The sequence below is a fragment of the Candoia aspera genome, chromosome 5, assembly GCF_035149785.1.
Source record: "Candoia aspera isolate rCanAsp1 chromosome 5, rCanAsp1.hap2, whole genome shotgun sequence".
NCBI lineage: Eukaryota > Metazoa > Chordata > Lepidosauria > Squamata > Boidae > Candoia > Candoia aspera.
Genome location: NC_086157.1, coordinates 885125 through 900200, shown reverse-complemented (window position 1 = coordinate 900200; position 15076 = coordinate 885125). Strand labels below are relative to the sequence as shown.

The following is a 15076-nucleotide window of genomic DNA, read 5'->3' as shown; positions in this document are numbered from 1 at the left end:
CCCTCTCCCATCCTGCTTGGCTTCACATGATAGCTCCCTAGAAGCCATGGGGCTCAGCTTGCCTCCGCCTCACCCCCAGAACCCACAGAAGGCAGCAGAAAAATGCTGCTGACCGGTGGGCACACAGCCCTCCTCTGGCCTCTCTTGTGGAGAACCGGCTCTGGCCTTTTGGGCCTACTCTGCCTGATCCTCTGTCCCGCTCTAGATTATGACTGCTTTTCAGGGGACACGTTCCTCCCTTGGTCCGCTGATGAATATTTGCTGGCATCAGCATTTTAATGCCTCTGATCATGCCCTGAATTAAACACACATGCAGAGGCAAGAGTGGGTCAGTCGTAGCTCAGCAACATCATGTGCTGATGCATAAAAATAGTTATTTTTAAACTAGGAAGCAAACATGAAAAGATGATTCCATGGATGGGAGAGTCAAAAAAGCACAAATGGCACCTTGAGCAACTTAGTCCTATTTAGTTATTTATTGTTGTTGACACACGACCACATGCCACGACTCTTGGCAGCTCGCCGCAGTTACAAAATACAATATTTCAGCTTTCACCATTTTTCTGTGCTTTTCCTGAGCTTCTCCAAGCCCTAAGCTTAGCTGACTTGGATCCTCTCCATCACAGAACACGGTCTACGACAGGGGTTTTCAGACTTCTTTCAAGCTGTAGGACCCCTGATCAACACCTTTATTAAAAAATAAAGTCCCAGAACCCCTCAAGAGGCAAAGCTCTAGGGAAAGAAAATTGGCTGTGTTTAAGGAATTACTACAGGTAATCCTCACTTAACAACCATTTGTTTAGTGGAGGTTCGGACTTACGATGGTGCCGGAAAAACTTACGATTGGTCCTCACACTTAAGACTGTTGCAGCATCCCCATAGTCACATGATCGCATTTATGACTGTCGCAGCGTTCTGTGGTCACATGATCACCATTTTCCCCTTTCCCAGCTAACTTCTGGCAAGGAAGTGGTCTGTTAGTAAATTAGTGTGAAGCCTCACCCGAGTATGTATAGCTATGGATATTGCTTCGAGCAAGAATGGACTTCCTTTGCTGTCCCAATCAATTCTTCATAGAGATACACAGAAAAGGCCTCTCCCCAACATACAAGTGCACTTTTTAAAAAGCCTCTGCATTCTGGAAGAGTTGCATTTCATTTCCTATAAACAACTCAAAACTAATAATAATAATAATAATAATAACAACAACAACGAAAGAAGTAAATGCAGCATGTTTTCTGCAAAGCAGAATAAAAGATATCTACCAGAAGACACCTTTAAATTGGCCCAGACAACAGAGACTTGTTTAAAATACAGTAACTTCAGCAAGACTCTTCAGCCCTACCCCGAACAGAGCCAGACAGATCAGATGTTGGCTACCTCATGAATGGCACATGACCAGGTATTCCCATGAGGCGCCAGCCGGCTGGCCACCTTGGCATCAGCCTGAAAACTCAATACTTACTCTTGAACAGCTCTGGCTATCGAGAGGGCAGTGGATCCAGTTTCATTCACACTGTCCAAAGTCACATTGGGCAGGTCATCATCATCATCACTGTCGCTCTTGATTTGTCTGGGAGACAGGCCACGTGGGTCCATTTGTGCTGGGAATAAGGAGACACAATTGATTAACCACAGCACAGTGACATTAATATTGCCTTGTAACAACATTAAGATGGACACAGCCCTCTATCCTGTACATGCCATCGATGTATTTCTTATTCTTGTTTAGGTCTCAGCAACAGCCCACAAGCGTCAATTAAAAGAACATACAATTTAAACAATGAAATGTGTGTGCGTCCACAGCCAGAAGTTATATTCCAGTCCAGGATTTCTCAAACTCAGCAACTTTAAGAGTGTGGACCTCAACTCCCAGAATTCCCCAGCCATCACATTTCAAATGTTTCATTGGCTGCCGTTTGGGGAGCAAAGAAATGACACCATGGGAATTCATGGTCAGACATTAATGGAAGAAAATTTGGTGGACTGAGAGCCAAGTGGCCCACAGAAGGCCAACTGGCACCTCAGAACTGCAAGGAATAATTGGATTTGTCTCTGTCCTACAGAAACAAGCTGAGAGTGGTTCCCTATTGCAAGGTGACTTACCAGTCCACAGCTGCTGGATTGATGTGCAGCATGGAACGTGACCTGCTCTGGAATATGCCTCCTCCTAAATTCTACAAGATCATTCAAGACCACATTTTCCTCCTCCTGACCCATCAGCTATAGCCAAATGGAGCAGCTACTCATCATAGCAGCATCCGTACCCAGACAAAAATGTGCCAGGAGCAACACTCTTTTCAACGTACGTGGCGGCTGAGGAGCAGTCCGGCAGCACCACTCAACAAGCACGTTCAATAATCAAATGCATTGCAGTTTTCAGTTCAAAATATGCCTGCTTTAGGGACTTGTAGAAGAACTCACATTTCATCTAGGTCTTCTCCGTATCAAAACGGATGAATTAGTTTTGTTCTGCTGTCCCTTCTCCTTTCCCTTCTCCTTTTTACTGCATGTCTTTTAAATTGTTTTCCATTTTTTACTACGGTAGTTTGTACACTGCTTTGGGATGCTTTTGTATATGGACTGGTGTAAAAATGCATTGCATACATACAGATCCTCTTCATGTTTTTGTACCCGTTATCCTAAAGAACTTTGTGCAGGTTTTAAAAAACAGCGAATCCATAATCCAGCAGGGCGGAACAAATTTCCAAGGAAGCTGACATAAACACCAAGTTGAATCAATCCAGTAAACTCTGCTTATAGGTAAAAAACGAGAGGCTGATCTTTATAAGGAACAAATACACCGAGACATTCAAGAACAACAAAGACCAGAAATCGCTCTTGACAGGGATTACTTGAACAACAGACTGGCCGTTAGTGTGGAACTGTGACGGTGTCAGATGGCGTGAAGGTGGAGAAGGGGAACCCCTCCCCAGAAGCTCCATAGCACAGGAGGGGGTCCCAACTAGGACCAGGAAGCGGCCCCCCAGGATGGCTGCACACAGCCACCCACCGTGGGGTGACACCTTCTACTGTGCCTCAGAGGAGAGTGCACAGACTTCACTCCTGTGACTGAGGTTTTAACAAACCTGCAATCCGGCAAAAATGTGCCGTTCCAAAATGATCGTTGTGCAGTGCAAATATTCAGGTCCCACAAACGTTAGGCTAGTTGACCTAAGGAATCAGTAACCATGCAAAGGGTAAAAAGTTCTTCTAGAAGCCAAACCACAGACCTTGACCAAGGATTCCCATTTCTCTTTGCTCTGTAAACCCTGGCTACAACGTGCTTCTCCATTAGCATCACCAAACGGCCAGTCCCGAGCACTTTTCTCCCATTTTTAGTAAATATCTAAATGGCACGGAACGAGACTCTAAGCAAGGAAGCTTGTGCATCATTCCTGTGGCACGTCACTTCTGCCCTGGAATGAAAACACAGCAGCAAACAAACAAACAAACAAACAATTGCTGCCTTTTCGCTGGAGCGCAAACCGGCTATCTGAAAGCACAACCGCTTCCCCTGTACCATGGCAGGATCAGCCCTGCTCACAAGCACATGTGAGGACATCGTGCATCTGAGCTCCTACGTGTGACGCATTCAGAAGGAACTGCTGCCTTGCAAAGATGACATTGCAGGGTCCCTGTCTTCACGTCCGTTAACTGAAATAGAGAGTAACGTCTAAGACGGAAGTGGTGTCCTGCCAGGGAAGCTCATCTGTATGAAGTAGAAAAATGCCACTGGTGTACCTGGAAACAGGAGAAAAATGCACATCGCAGTTTCTAAAAGATGTCAAATGAGTGGCAAAGATTTGGTGAGAAGGCTGTACCTGCAATCCATAAAAATGTGCAGTTCCGCAATAATAGTTGCACTACGGTGCAAAAAGTCCAAGTCACACAAACATTAGGCTAGATTGTGACACAAACATTACAAAGAAGACTCAACTGCAACTAAAATTCCCTTGGTGTTGTTGAACCTTGATGTTTGCTTCTCTCCCCAAAGCTTCATCTGTGGGTTTCTGTAATTTGAGAACATCAGTTGGCTACCATAAAACTCAGCTCTCACTTAGAGAGAAAATGTTCAGGCCAAGCCAAGTTCAGAATGTTAAAACATACATTTTAAAGGCAATCTTGTTTTTTTATAGGATTGGTCAATAATGTCAATTGCCTAAACTAACCTCAAAACAAACCATGGATTTTTAAATTTGTCGGTTTTTCCCCTGTATTATATTGTGGAATGTGGTTAGAAACCCTTGATTTATAGAAAGATGGGGGCATCAATTTTCAATACTCTGTTAGCAAATTAAAGGCAAAGAACATTCTTCAGTATTACAGTCTATTTGCAGACGATACTCCATCAACTTCATCACTTAGCTGTGACTTTAAAATGGCAGCTATATTATCTTGCCCTTTCCGAATTATGCAACTAATTATGCAGTAAGCTTGTTAATGCCGCAGGATTATCATTTCTTGGACATGAATGCTGAATATTAACATTCTTTTGTGCAGAGGGGAAAGGGGATAAAGAATAAATCTGTTGGAATATTCTGGCACTGCTCTAATGTTGTTCTGTTGGCTGTTCTGTCAGGTCTGTATGTAAGAGCCCCTAATGCAGGGTTTCTCAACCTCAGCAACTTTAAGACATGTGGACTTCAGCTCCCAGAATCCAGCATAGTTGGCTGGGGAATTCTGGTAGTTAAAGTCCACCCATCCATCTCTTAGTCCATCTCTAATTAAATTAGTCCATCTCTAATGGAACGGCCTCCCCAGAGAAGACCAAGCTCTGCCTGGGCCCAAGAGAAGGACCAGGTAGATCAAAATGCACTCTGGGTCAGCCACTTGCATGGGTCTTCCACAGTCATTAGTGTTCCCTCACATTCTGCCTAACAACTCTGAGAAGATGACCACATTTCTGGTTTTCCCCCCACAGCTTTTTAAAGCTTGATTGCTCCATCTGGTTGGGAATCCAAAATCTGGCCAAATATCCCCATCCTATGAGGTTGGCTGAAGCAGCTTTTGTGGCCACTGTTCCCTGCCACAAAGCCTGGGAAAGATGCCTCATGCTTGCTGGGCCCAAAACTGCTCTTCAGTACTTCTGCATTAAACTGTGGCTTATGTCCTGCCACGTTCCTTCTGTGGTTTCCTGAACCTTCACCCCTTTCAGATCTGCTAACAGGAGTATGATATGCCCGCTTATTCACAAACAAGCCCTCTTCTTTTAATTTAAACAGTCTGTCCAGGCAGAAATCCAAAATCTGTCCAAATGGTCATGGCTTGAGAGGTCAGCTAGAGAGGTCTGAGCACACGTTATCTGGATGGATTGTTTGGGTGGACTTGGGAGGAAAAAAAAGAAAAAAAATTGCATCAGCTCTTACTCATTTTTTGGATTCATGCCAAATGCTGTAGCCTCCATTACTAATGTCTTATTCTATGGAGCCTCCCCCTTAGGGCTTAAGAAATAGCACACATGGGGTGGGGGGGAGGGAGCATAAATTTAAAAAGAAATGCAGACCATGTGATGTGCAACACATTGGTAAACAATGCTCTCCCCAGAGCATCCTCTTTTTAAAAATTCCAAACATGGCAATCACGTCTACCTTCAGGACCAACTCTGATTTTACAGCGCATGTATAAATATCACCATAAATTCATAGGAATCTCTCACAGCTATATCCAAGTATGATATAAATCTAGCTGATTTCCTCTCTGAAACTGGTGATGTCCTCTCCGGGGGAAAAAGACTCAGAGGTATTTTAGCATGCTTTAAAATAACGTCTGCTTGTTGTTGGCTTCGAGCAGTGCGGATGGGTTTATTCAATGCACAGCCTGCTGGACCGAGAACAAAATGGCAAGTTTTGCGCTGCCGAGCTGCTCTCTCCCTGGCCATGCTCAAACTGCACATGACATGAAAATATGCAAAGTCTCCTATTTCAAATTAAAAGCAGGGTGTGGGTGGGTGTGCGCTTCGCAGATGGTTCTGTTTCCAAAGGAGAAAGTTCTTTGAAAGTTGTTTTGGTGAGCAAAGGTGAATGGGTCCTACTCCCAACACACTACTGGAGCAATTACCATAGTTACATGCCCAAACACACACACACACGCCACTGAGAAAGCTAATCAAGCTGCTGTTACGTTGTGCTGCATAATTTCTGGTGTCGTTTTTGAAGACTGAGTTAAATCTCCGGCTGCTAACATGACAAGGGTAGATCATTTTCATTCTGACCCACACCCACAGATCTGAGGCCTGGATGAAAGCAATCAAGCACACCGATCAGCCTAAGCATGCAAATAACAAAGTGCCCAACACAAAACACAATGACTTGATCTTCAACAAAATCCCACAGTTTGGGTTACTAGCAGGTTTTGATCGCAATTCCAGCTAAGATTCTAAGGGGGATCCCACCAGCTGGAAAAGTCTGCAATTTCTGTGGGCCTGCCTTACAAAACTTCCTCAGACAAGGCACATGACAAGCTCTGAACACAGCAGAAGGGGAAGCTATCTGCCAAAAAGCCCCCACCAAAATGAATTGCTTGTGGATAGGGAAGGAAGTCTGTTGATGGAGGGGATCTCGGACCCCTGGATTCCAGGCGAACGGATTTCTGGCAGGCAAAAAAAAACACAACTTATGAATCTGAGCAATTGTCCAAATCACTGTCCGAATGGAAATCATTAGCAGCATTTGCTTATATTAAAATTATTTAAGTAGAAAATTCCAAAGTTAAGCATAGGCTACTCTCTCCCTACCTGCCAGTGGGAATAGAAATGGATTTTAAATGTTTCTATGGAGTCCCCGGATCTGAGGGCTGCGCTTGATGCTGTCAATGGGCGTCCATTGTTAGACCGGCCAGACGTGCCACAAGTCGTGAGACCTGGATCAGAACCAGTCAGTTTTCACGGTGACTGCAAGGGAACAAGTCGAAGCCAATTCTAGTTAAGGATATCAAAGTTCCTCTGACTTCAGTGGGAATATTTAATTTATTTATATTTCAAATCTAGTTAATTGCATTTTCCTTCCATCTTCCAAACATCACAAAAGGGATATCAACCAGAAAGAAAAAGGTAACGAGGAACTGCACTGAGAGACAAAAAACTGCCCACTCAGGAATCAAAGTATACCCCACACTGTGGAAATGCAAGATCCAACATCTAAGTATCTCCGCCTAAGTTAGATCTGATCAGTGTCTCTAGCCATATATTAAAACATCTGGCAACAGCTTACTGTAACATGGAGAATCTATAGTCTGAACAACTATTCCATCAGGTTTCTGAAAGACGATACACAGGAAACTGTTTGCTAAGAAATTGGTTCTCGTATGCTATTTGCATACTTAAATTTGCTCGTCAGTATGTACGTAATTGCACATACATACACATTCAACCCTGCCTTTAAAGGGAGAGTATAATACGGGTTTTAATTTCCACTTATACTTTTTAAAAAGCAAGGAAACAGATCATGGTGTTCTTATACACCATGCCACAGAAGCTGTAAAGACTTCATCGATGTAGGCTTAAGACAAGAATCTTGGAAGCCTGGCAGCGTTTCCTTTTTATACTAAATAGAGTCAAGGTGGATCAATCTTGTTTCTTCTTCACCTTTCCTGTTTTTCTGAGCTAAGTTCTTGTTTCCGAACAGCTGCCACATATCCTCTGCAAGGCTAACTCCATACTCCTCTACAATAATAAAACTGTACAGGCAGAAATTCAGTGGCTTCCATAATTCCTTCCTAGAAATTTGGCAGAAATTCAGTGGCTTCCACAATTCCTTCCTAGATATTTGTTGTTCAGTCGTTAAGTCGTGTCCAACCCTTCGTGACCCCATGGACCATAGCCCACCAGGCCTTCCTGTCCTCCACTGTCTCCCGGAGTTTGCTCAGATTCATGTTCATTGCATCGGTGATGCTACCTAACCATCTCATCCTCTGCGGTCCCCTTCTCCTTTTGCCTTCAGTCTTTCTAGCATCAGGGTTCTAGAAATTTTTGTTTATTCGTTCAGTCGCTTCCGACTCTTCGTGACTTCATGGACCAGCCCACGCCTGAACTTCCTGTCGGTCGTCAACACCCCCAGCTCCCCCAGGGACGAGTCCGTCACCTCTAGAATATCATCCATCCACCTTGCCCTTGGTCGGCCCCTCTTCCTTTTGCCCTCCACTCTCCCTAGCATCAGCATCTTCTCTAGGGTGTCCTGTCTTCTCATTGTGTGGCCAAAGTATTTCAGTTTTGCCTTTAATATCATTCCCTCAAGTGAGCAGTCTGGCTCTATTTCCTGGAGTAGGGACTGGTCTGATCTAGAAATACCCCTGTATTAAAACCATTTCAGTCAATGCATGATTTCATACTGACATACTTAACCTTATAGCAGAAGTGAACAACTACTTCTGTATTAACAGCAGTAGCTAGTTTGTAGTTGGAGCTAGCGCTAGGTGTAAGCCTTGAGGGGCCGAGAGGTTGAGCACACCCAACAGCTTTGTTCATGGCTCCATGCCAGCTAACAAGCAACATCCAAGCCAGGTCAAGGTTTGAGTTATGACACAAGGCCCTGGACTGCTTGAGATCAGGGTATTGGACAGACCCTGATGATCGGAAGACATCCTTCATACGTGCAAGTTAGGGAATGCGTGTGCACATCTGTAGGGGCTTTTGAAGCCTGCCTGCATTCCCAAATGCCAGAAATTTGTCAACTACCTGTCTGTTTCCCTGACTGAATACAGTATTTTTAAATGATACTGTTTAATGTATTACTTTTATTATAGCTTCTTCTAGTTTCATTGTAAATAAAATGTATTATTTATTCAAGATGTATTTGCATGGAACGTGATACAGCAATATATAATAAGTAGTAATGCACATTTAAACACTTGACAGATGTCGCACTGTCATATGTTTATGTTTGAGGTAATTCAGATACGTAATGAGATTAATTAATGAAAACTTGACATCAAAGGAAATGTTTGAACAAAGTTAACCTTTTTTCTGACTTTTTGCCAAAGTGAGTAGCTGGAAGAATCTTGAATTTTTAATACAATTTTAAAGGTGTGAAAGTTAATGTAAAGTTTTTTTTAATGGATTCTCAGGTAGGGAGGTGTTAAGTGACATATTTTGACCAAGTGAGGGGACCAGGAAATAGTATCTCATGGACTTCATATGCATAGGTTTTTCTTTTCTTACTTTAGGATCAGGTCAGGATGATATAGCTGTGCCTCTGATTTATCCTGACATGCAGTTCTGCATTGGCCAAGCTGGTGCCAGCAGGCAACCCACAAGCCAGATCAGGTGGAATTGTTCTTTCCCCCCATTCCCAGCCCTGAGGGATCCATCCCCACCACTGGGGTGCAGACCTCCTATGAAAAGTCATTGATAGCCTTCTAAACCTCTCCAAATTCTGGCCATTACAGTACCCTACATTTGCCAATTCCATTGTGTGAAGAAGTGCTTCCCTTGTTATACTTGGAATCTCTCACAGTTCATCTGTACTGGGTGACCTTGTATTTTGAGAAAATGAGAGAAATTAGTACTTCCAATTCACCTCCTGTTTGATGTATGGCCACGTTGCCTTTGACTGTGTTTTTTTTTTTACTCATCCTAGACTCCTTTTCTTCTTTGATTTCTTCTGACATGGCGTCCTACTCAGCTCAACGATAAAATCTGCCTTCCAGAAGTCCAAGGAAACACTCAGTTTTAATAGCAAGAATTCCAGTATTCCAGGGTGATTTTCTCCCACCTCTGGAAAGCATCCTCCGTATCTCCTTAGCTGGATAGTTGCTAGCCGACTGCAGCAATGATAATGCCTTTATTCCTTCTTCCTTATATCTTAACCGTGATTCTCCCAGAGTCCCACCAAATTCATCTCCTTGGATTTCTGGGTAGCCGTGGGCGTTTTTCCTAACATAGAACACAACTCCTGCACCACCATTTCTATCGCTTCTGTTTCCTTGTAAACAGGTTTTCAAGTCAGTCATCATTAGCTCAGACCCCATCTGAGCTGTTTTCCCCCAACGTACATCACTTCATGCTTGCTTTCACTAAACTCCACTTGCCAATGGCACGTTCACTGCATTCTTGTTGTTCTGAATTCTTTCCTGTCCCCCTTTTTGTTTTAACCCCCATAAATGACTTGGCATCACACTCCCTCCCTTCTAAACCCCAAAATATTTATGAAGAAGTTAAAAAATGCAGATCCCTAGCGGAGTCCCATTTATACCTTTCTACATTCGCAACAGAAAAAAAAAACCCGAACATTTTAAACATTTACTTTTAATCCTCCATAATGGATTGTGCCCATGATGTTTATAACATGATATAAATATCAATAACCTACCTTGTGAGATGACACTGAAGTTTCTAATTAAGCTACTAATAAGCAAATTCAGCTGGCAGAATATGATGAACCGGCTGTGCATAATTGGATTCCTGTCCTGCCCCAGCACCATCACTCTGAGTTGCCTGCACACTCTTGGTTGGTGTTTTTCCAATGGTATCCATTCTTCTGCTTTTATGAGCAGTTTGAGAAGTCTGTGCTGGAGGCCTGCCAGCATCTCTTTAGGGACTCTCAGGGTCCCCCTACAGTAGGCGAGGCCATTCCCCCCCCCCCACACACACACAATATCTGTATTTCTGGGATGGAGGGGTGTGGGGCAAAAGAGCGCTTTGATCTTGTAAGCACCCATTTCGCCACACTTCTGGATGGCAGCCCACGACATGCGCTGCGCCCGTGGCGAGCAGGACGCATATTCGTCCTGGTTCAAGAAGTGACACTTCATCGTACGGTTCTTTCCATGGTTTTCCTTGAAATGGTCAAATGTTTGCAAAATTTAGGACGAGGATACAAATGTCAGAGGCCTAAAGCTAAGACATGACAGGAGGAGATGTTCTTAGACAAAAGAGGAGCTATCCTAAATCACGGTTATTGCCCCATCCGTTTTCACCTAACGGACAGCAGATTCAAGGCTCACCTACTTGGCATGCAAACAGAGATTTTCAGGAAATATTTATGCCTATCAGCACGGTCTAAACTCCAAGTCAAATACAGATACACGAAGAAACATCAAGAAGCTGCTGGGGCCAAATTAAATGTGTTGTGAAACACGAACCCCTGACTGGGAACTGCTTCCTTGACGTTAACTTTGCTGTCTCCGATCTCCACTCACATCAGTCATGACCAACGACTGCTGACCCGCTGTGGGGCTCTGCTGCAGCTCCTGGCCTCCATCGCTGGCTGTGGCTGCCAGGGACTGGATGGGAAAAGTCAGATCTGTGTGAAATGCGTAACGCTGGAAGGGTTGCAGGGTTCTAGGATGTGCAAATCCCCGGAGGGCTGCTTTGCTGGCCACCTGAACAAACTTGTCTTTTGGGCATGCTTCTCCTCTGTGAAGACCACCAAAGGTCTTGAGATGACTGTGCTGAGGGATGCAGCCTCGGGTGTTGGAGAAGATTTGGAGAGAGGACTCATAAAGCCCCTCTGAAGGGAGGATGGGTTCAGGAACACGTGGAATCCTAAACTAGCTCCCTGCATTTTAGCCTAGCACGTTGTATGAACCTAGCTGCTGCAGGCAAGTTGTAGCTCAAGGTATTGTGCAAGCCAACGACACTGGGTTAGCTGAGTAAGCCAGGCTTAAGAGTGTCCTAAGGGCCAAGACCAAAGGCCATGCTGGCCTCAATTGTTCTCTGTGTGGTTATTCCGAGACCTTCTTTATTGAGAGAGAACTATGCTTGGAAACCCTCCCCAAACAGGCAGAGGCCACCTGTCCACTCAACATGGTCCCCCACCCTGTCTGTTCTCTTGTTTCATACCTCCCTTGGGATTCAGTTCTCCTTCTACAGCTGAGGAGGTGGGGAAGCTGCGGAAGGCTATGCGATGGCTGCATTCCTACCCGCTGACTTTTTAAAAACAGATTGTAAGTTTCTTATGTTCTAGGCCAGCCATAACCGTTTAGATATTTCTTGTATCACAATTCCCAGCATTCTCCCCCACTGGCCATTCTAAGTGGGGATTCTGGGAGCTGGTAGTATCACAACACCCCCACTCCCTCCTGTACACTGAGCTTTGGCATTCATGCTATAAAAAGGCAAATGTCAGCCTCAACAGTAAGAAACAAAATACTATTTTTTCTCTGTTTTCAGAGAACAAGTATTCTGTTTGGGAACTAATTTCAGATTTTTTTTAAAAAAGTATTATTAAAAGTTTCCCTCTCTTTTTATGCACTGCTCTTCAATCTTCTGGGCATTATTGAAAGTTAAGATAAACAGCGGGGATTTGTATTTGGGCTGTTTGATTAATACTCTGTTGTACGCATGGGCTTGCAAGTTTTTTAGACATCCAAGAATGCACTAAAGACAACATGAAGAGGATTAACAACATAGGGGAGACCTTCTATTTCTTGTACTGAGAGAATAATGAAAGGAGAAATTCTATAAAGGGCTTGGGCTGTTTTTTTCCCTCCCTAAATTAATAATGGCATTATTGGAGTACTAATCAAGAACTAAGCATCAGGAACAAAAAACTACACGACAAGGTATTTTAAAGTGAGCACTCATCCATAATACTGTATCTTGGAGACAGTGAGCTGGGCTCCATCCACAGAAAGTGGGTTTAAGTTTAACTGAAATGGCTGAACTTCTTAGGAAGATCCTGAGAACTTCACTATTTTATTCTCAGGCTAAGTTTCCCATCTAAAGAAAGGAATTAATTATTCTCTGAATGAATAATTTCATACAGAGAAAAACTTTTAAGTGATACTTTCCTTCATACAGTAGATTAAAAAGAAAGCAGCATTTGTATATTCATCTGTTTTTGAAAGCAGAAGACCCATCTTGGAGCTTCTGGAGTCCAGACGTGGAAGGAAGCTGCTTGACCAATTCTTGTGCAACAGCTCCAGGTCATGCCATTGGTCCCATTTATGTAATTATGGAATCCAAAGCAACTTGGGAAGGTGATAGGACCCCACCTCTCGTGACGCTGCACTAATATAACCCACTGCCCTAGGAAATTCAACAATACTTGCAAGTATGAATGACCCCTCGGAGAGAAGCTTCATACCACCTCACAGTGCCTGAACCGCATTGCTTCTGGCCACAAAGAAAGTATAAATGATGAGTGGCAAAAGTGTGGTAAAAATGTCTTCTGCAGACCCAGAGAAATTTGTTGTCTCCGGTTAACCTGAGGAAACAGTCTAAGGACCATTAATGGAGAACTTCTGTCATGAGTACTGATGGCGAGCAGGAGGGGGCCTCTATCCAGGGGGGAAAACACATGCGTAGCACTGAGGAATTAAGCAGCCATTCAAAGAGACACAGATCAGACCCGCCTTAACTTTTGGGGTTTATCTGTCTGGGTTTTTCCCACGCTTCTTCAGTTTGTTAGGATTTTCTGTTATGTAGCAGTAATAAACACTAGAGACCTATTCCTCGTCTCAGCATGGTTCCTGGCTGTTAGGACAACTTCTTCCCTTAGTTCTTCCAGAAGGACTACACTCCAAATAGTTCTGCCTTGTCGTGGGTCAGTTTTTAGGCAGAACTTGATCCCTCAGTAAAAACCACTAGAATAAGCTTTAGAAATGAGTTACATTTCTATGCAAAGTACTCCCGACCCCTGAATTGTAATATTAGCATGATCGCTTTGGATCAGATATGATGAATTATAATGAACTTAAGGCATCTTAATGCTAAATACATCATTATGGACATCGCGAATAGCTATCAGGGATGATTAATTCCCACAAACTGCCTTGGCATTACCAAATAGAATGGAAACAAATCTTATCCAGTTGCTTTTCTGGTGCAATTCCAACATGTTGGCTATCACCTTTAAGCCCTGCTGTCAATGGCAGGGGGTCAGGTTATTTGAGGGTATCTGACTATCCTACCAGGTCAGATAGAGTAGATGCGCTCCAGGTCCCTTTCCTTAAATGTTGTCATCTAGTGGGAGCTCAGAGATGCAACTCTTCTATGGCTGCCCACCCTTGGGCCTCCACCCTGAGATGTGAAGGACCTATTAGCCTTCTGGAGGGCTGTGAAGACCTGGCTCTTCATACCCAGGCATTGGGCTAGTATGGAAGTGAACCCAGAAAATGCGAATATGGAGTCGGTGGGATCTTATGGCACTGTGGTTGGGATACACAATGTTATTTACTGTTTTATGCAATGTTGTTTTGAGCAGTCTAGGTTTATCATGTATAAGATAGGTGGCCACATAAGTCATTCACATTATATGTGTGTGTGTGTGTGTTTATATAATAAATTCCCAAACTATAGGTGAATGGGATGCCATGTATGTAATGAAAATGTATTCTGAAGCCAAAGGAGAAAAAGGAAGGAAGGAAGGAAGGAAGGAAGGAAGGAAGGAAGGAAGGAAGGAAGGAAGGAAGGAAGGAAGGAAGGAAGGAAGGAAGGAAGGAAGGAAGGAAGGAAGGAAGGGAGAGAGATGCAAAACAGAGAAAACTGAAAGAAGAAGGATTTTAAAATTTTATTTCAGAAGTATTGCCAAAGGATGGGAAAGAATGACATTATCCGTCATCAGAGTGCTGATGCAGGTGTTTTAATATCTACTTTCCCTAAACTGGTAGATCCCACCCCTTGGACACAAAGGTACATTTTCTGAACTAGCAACCAATTTCATTCTTAAATTTGGGCATCTCTTTGCACTTTTTCACTCAGATCCCAGACCAAGCTGATGGATATCCTTTTGGCTGTGATGCTGGTGAAACCATCTGCCTCCCAGGGTTTTTCTCTTTGTTCATTCAGAAGGCATGGACAGGGTGACGCTTTCTGGGCAACATTCCTAGAATTCCTCAATGCCAGTCAGTTATCATTCAGGAAAAATTTGGGGACCCCTGTCTGTTTATTAGGATGAGGCTCTGGGCCCACAAATTGGCAAGGAAAGGGTATCCATGCTTAGCCACCTACCTAGGCAAAATCTGATCTTCTTGTAGGCCAGCAAAGCTTTCCCACTTGGCTGTCAGAGCAGATGGTCTCTTAATAAGCTAGGAAATCTTTGCCAAAGCTGAACCTCTAAGATAAGGAAAAAGAGAGGAGCTCATCACAAGCATTGATGATATTTTATCCAAGAAGGTAACTACAAAAACCTCAATA

At 43.6% G+C, this 15076-nt stretch overlaps 1 protein-coding gene across 1 annotated transcript in view; it reads right to left on the bottom strand.

The window, feature by feature from the left end:
• KLF12 (KLF transcription factor 12) overlaps positions 1-15076 on the bottom strand; it is a 109087-nt gene that overhangs the window by 60805 nt on the left and 33206 nt on the right. The window contains exon 4 of the mRNA XM_063304349.1: positions 1466-1604. Within this exon, the coding sequence (XP_063160419.1) occupies positions 1466-1604 (139 nt within the window). The remainder of the gene's footprint in view (positions 1-1465; positions 1605-15076) is intronic.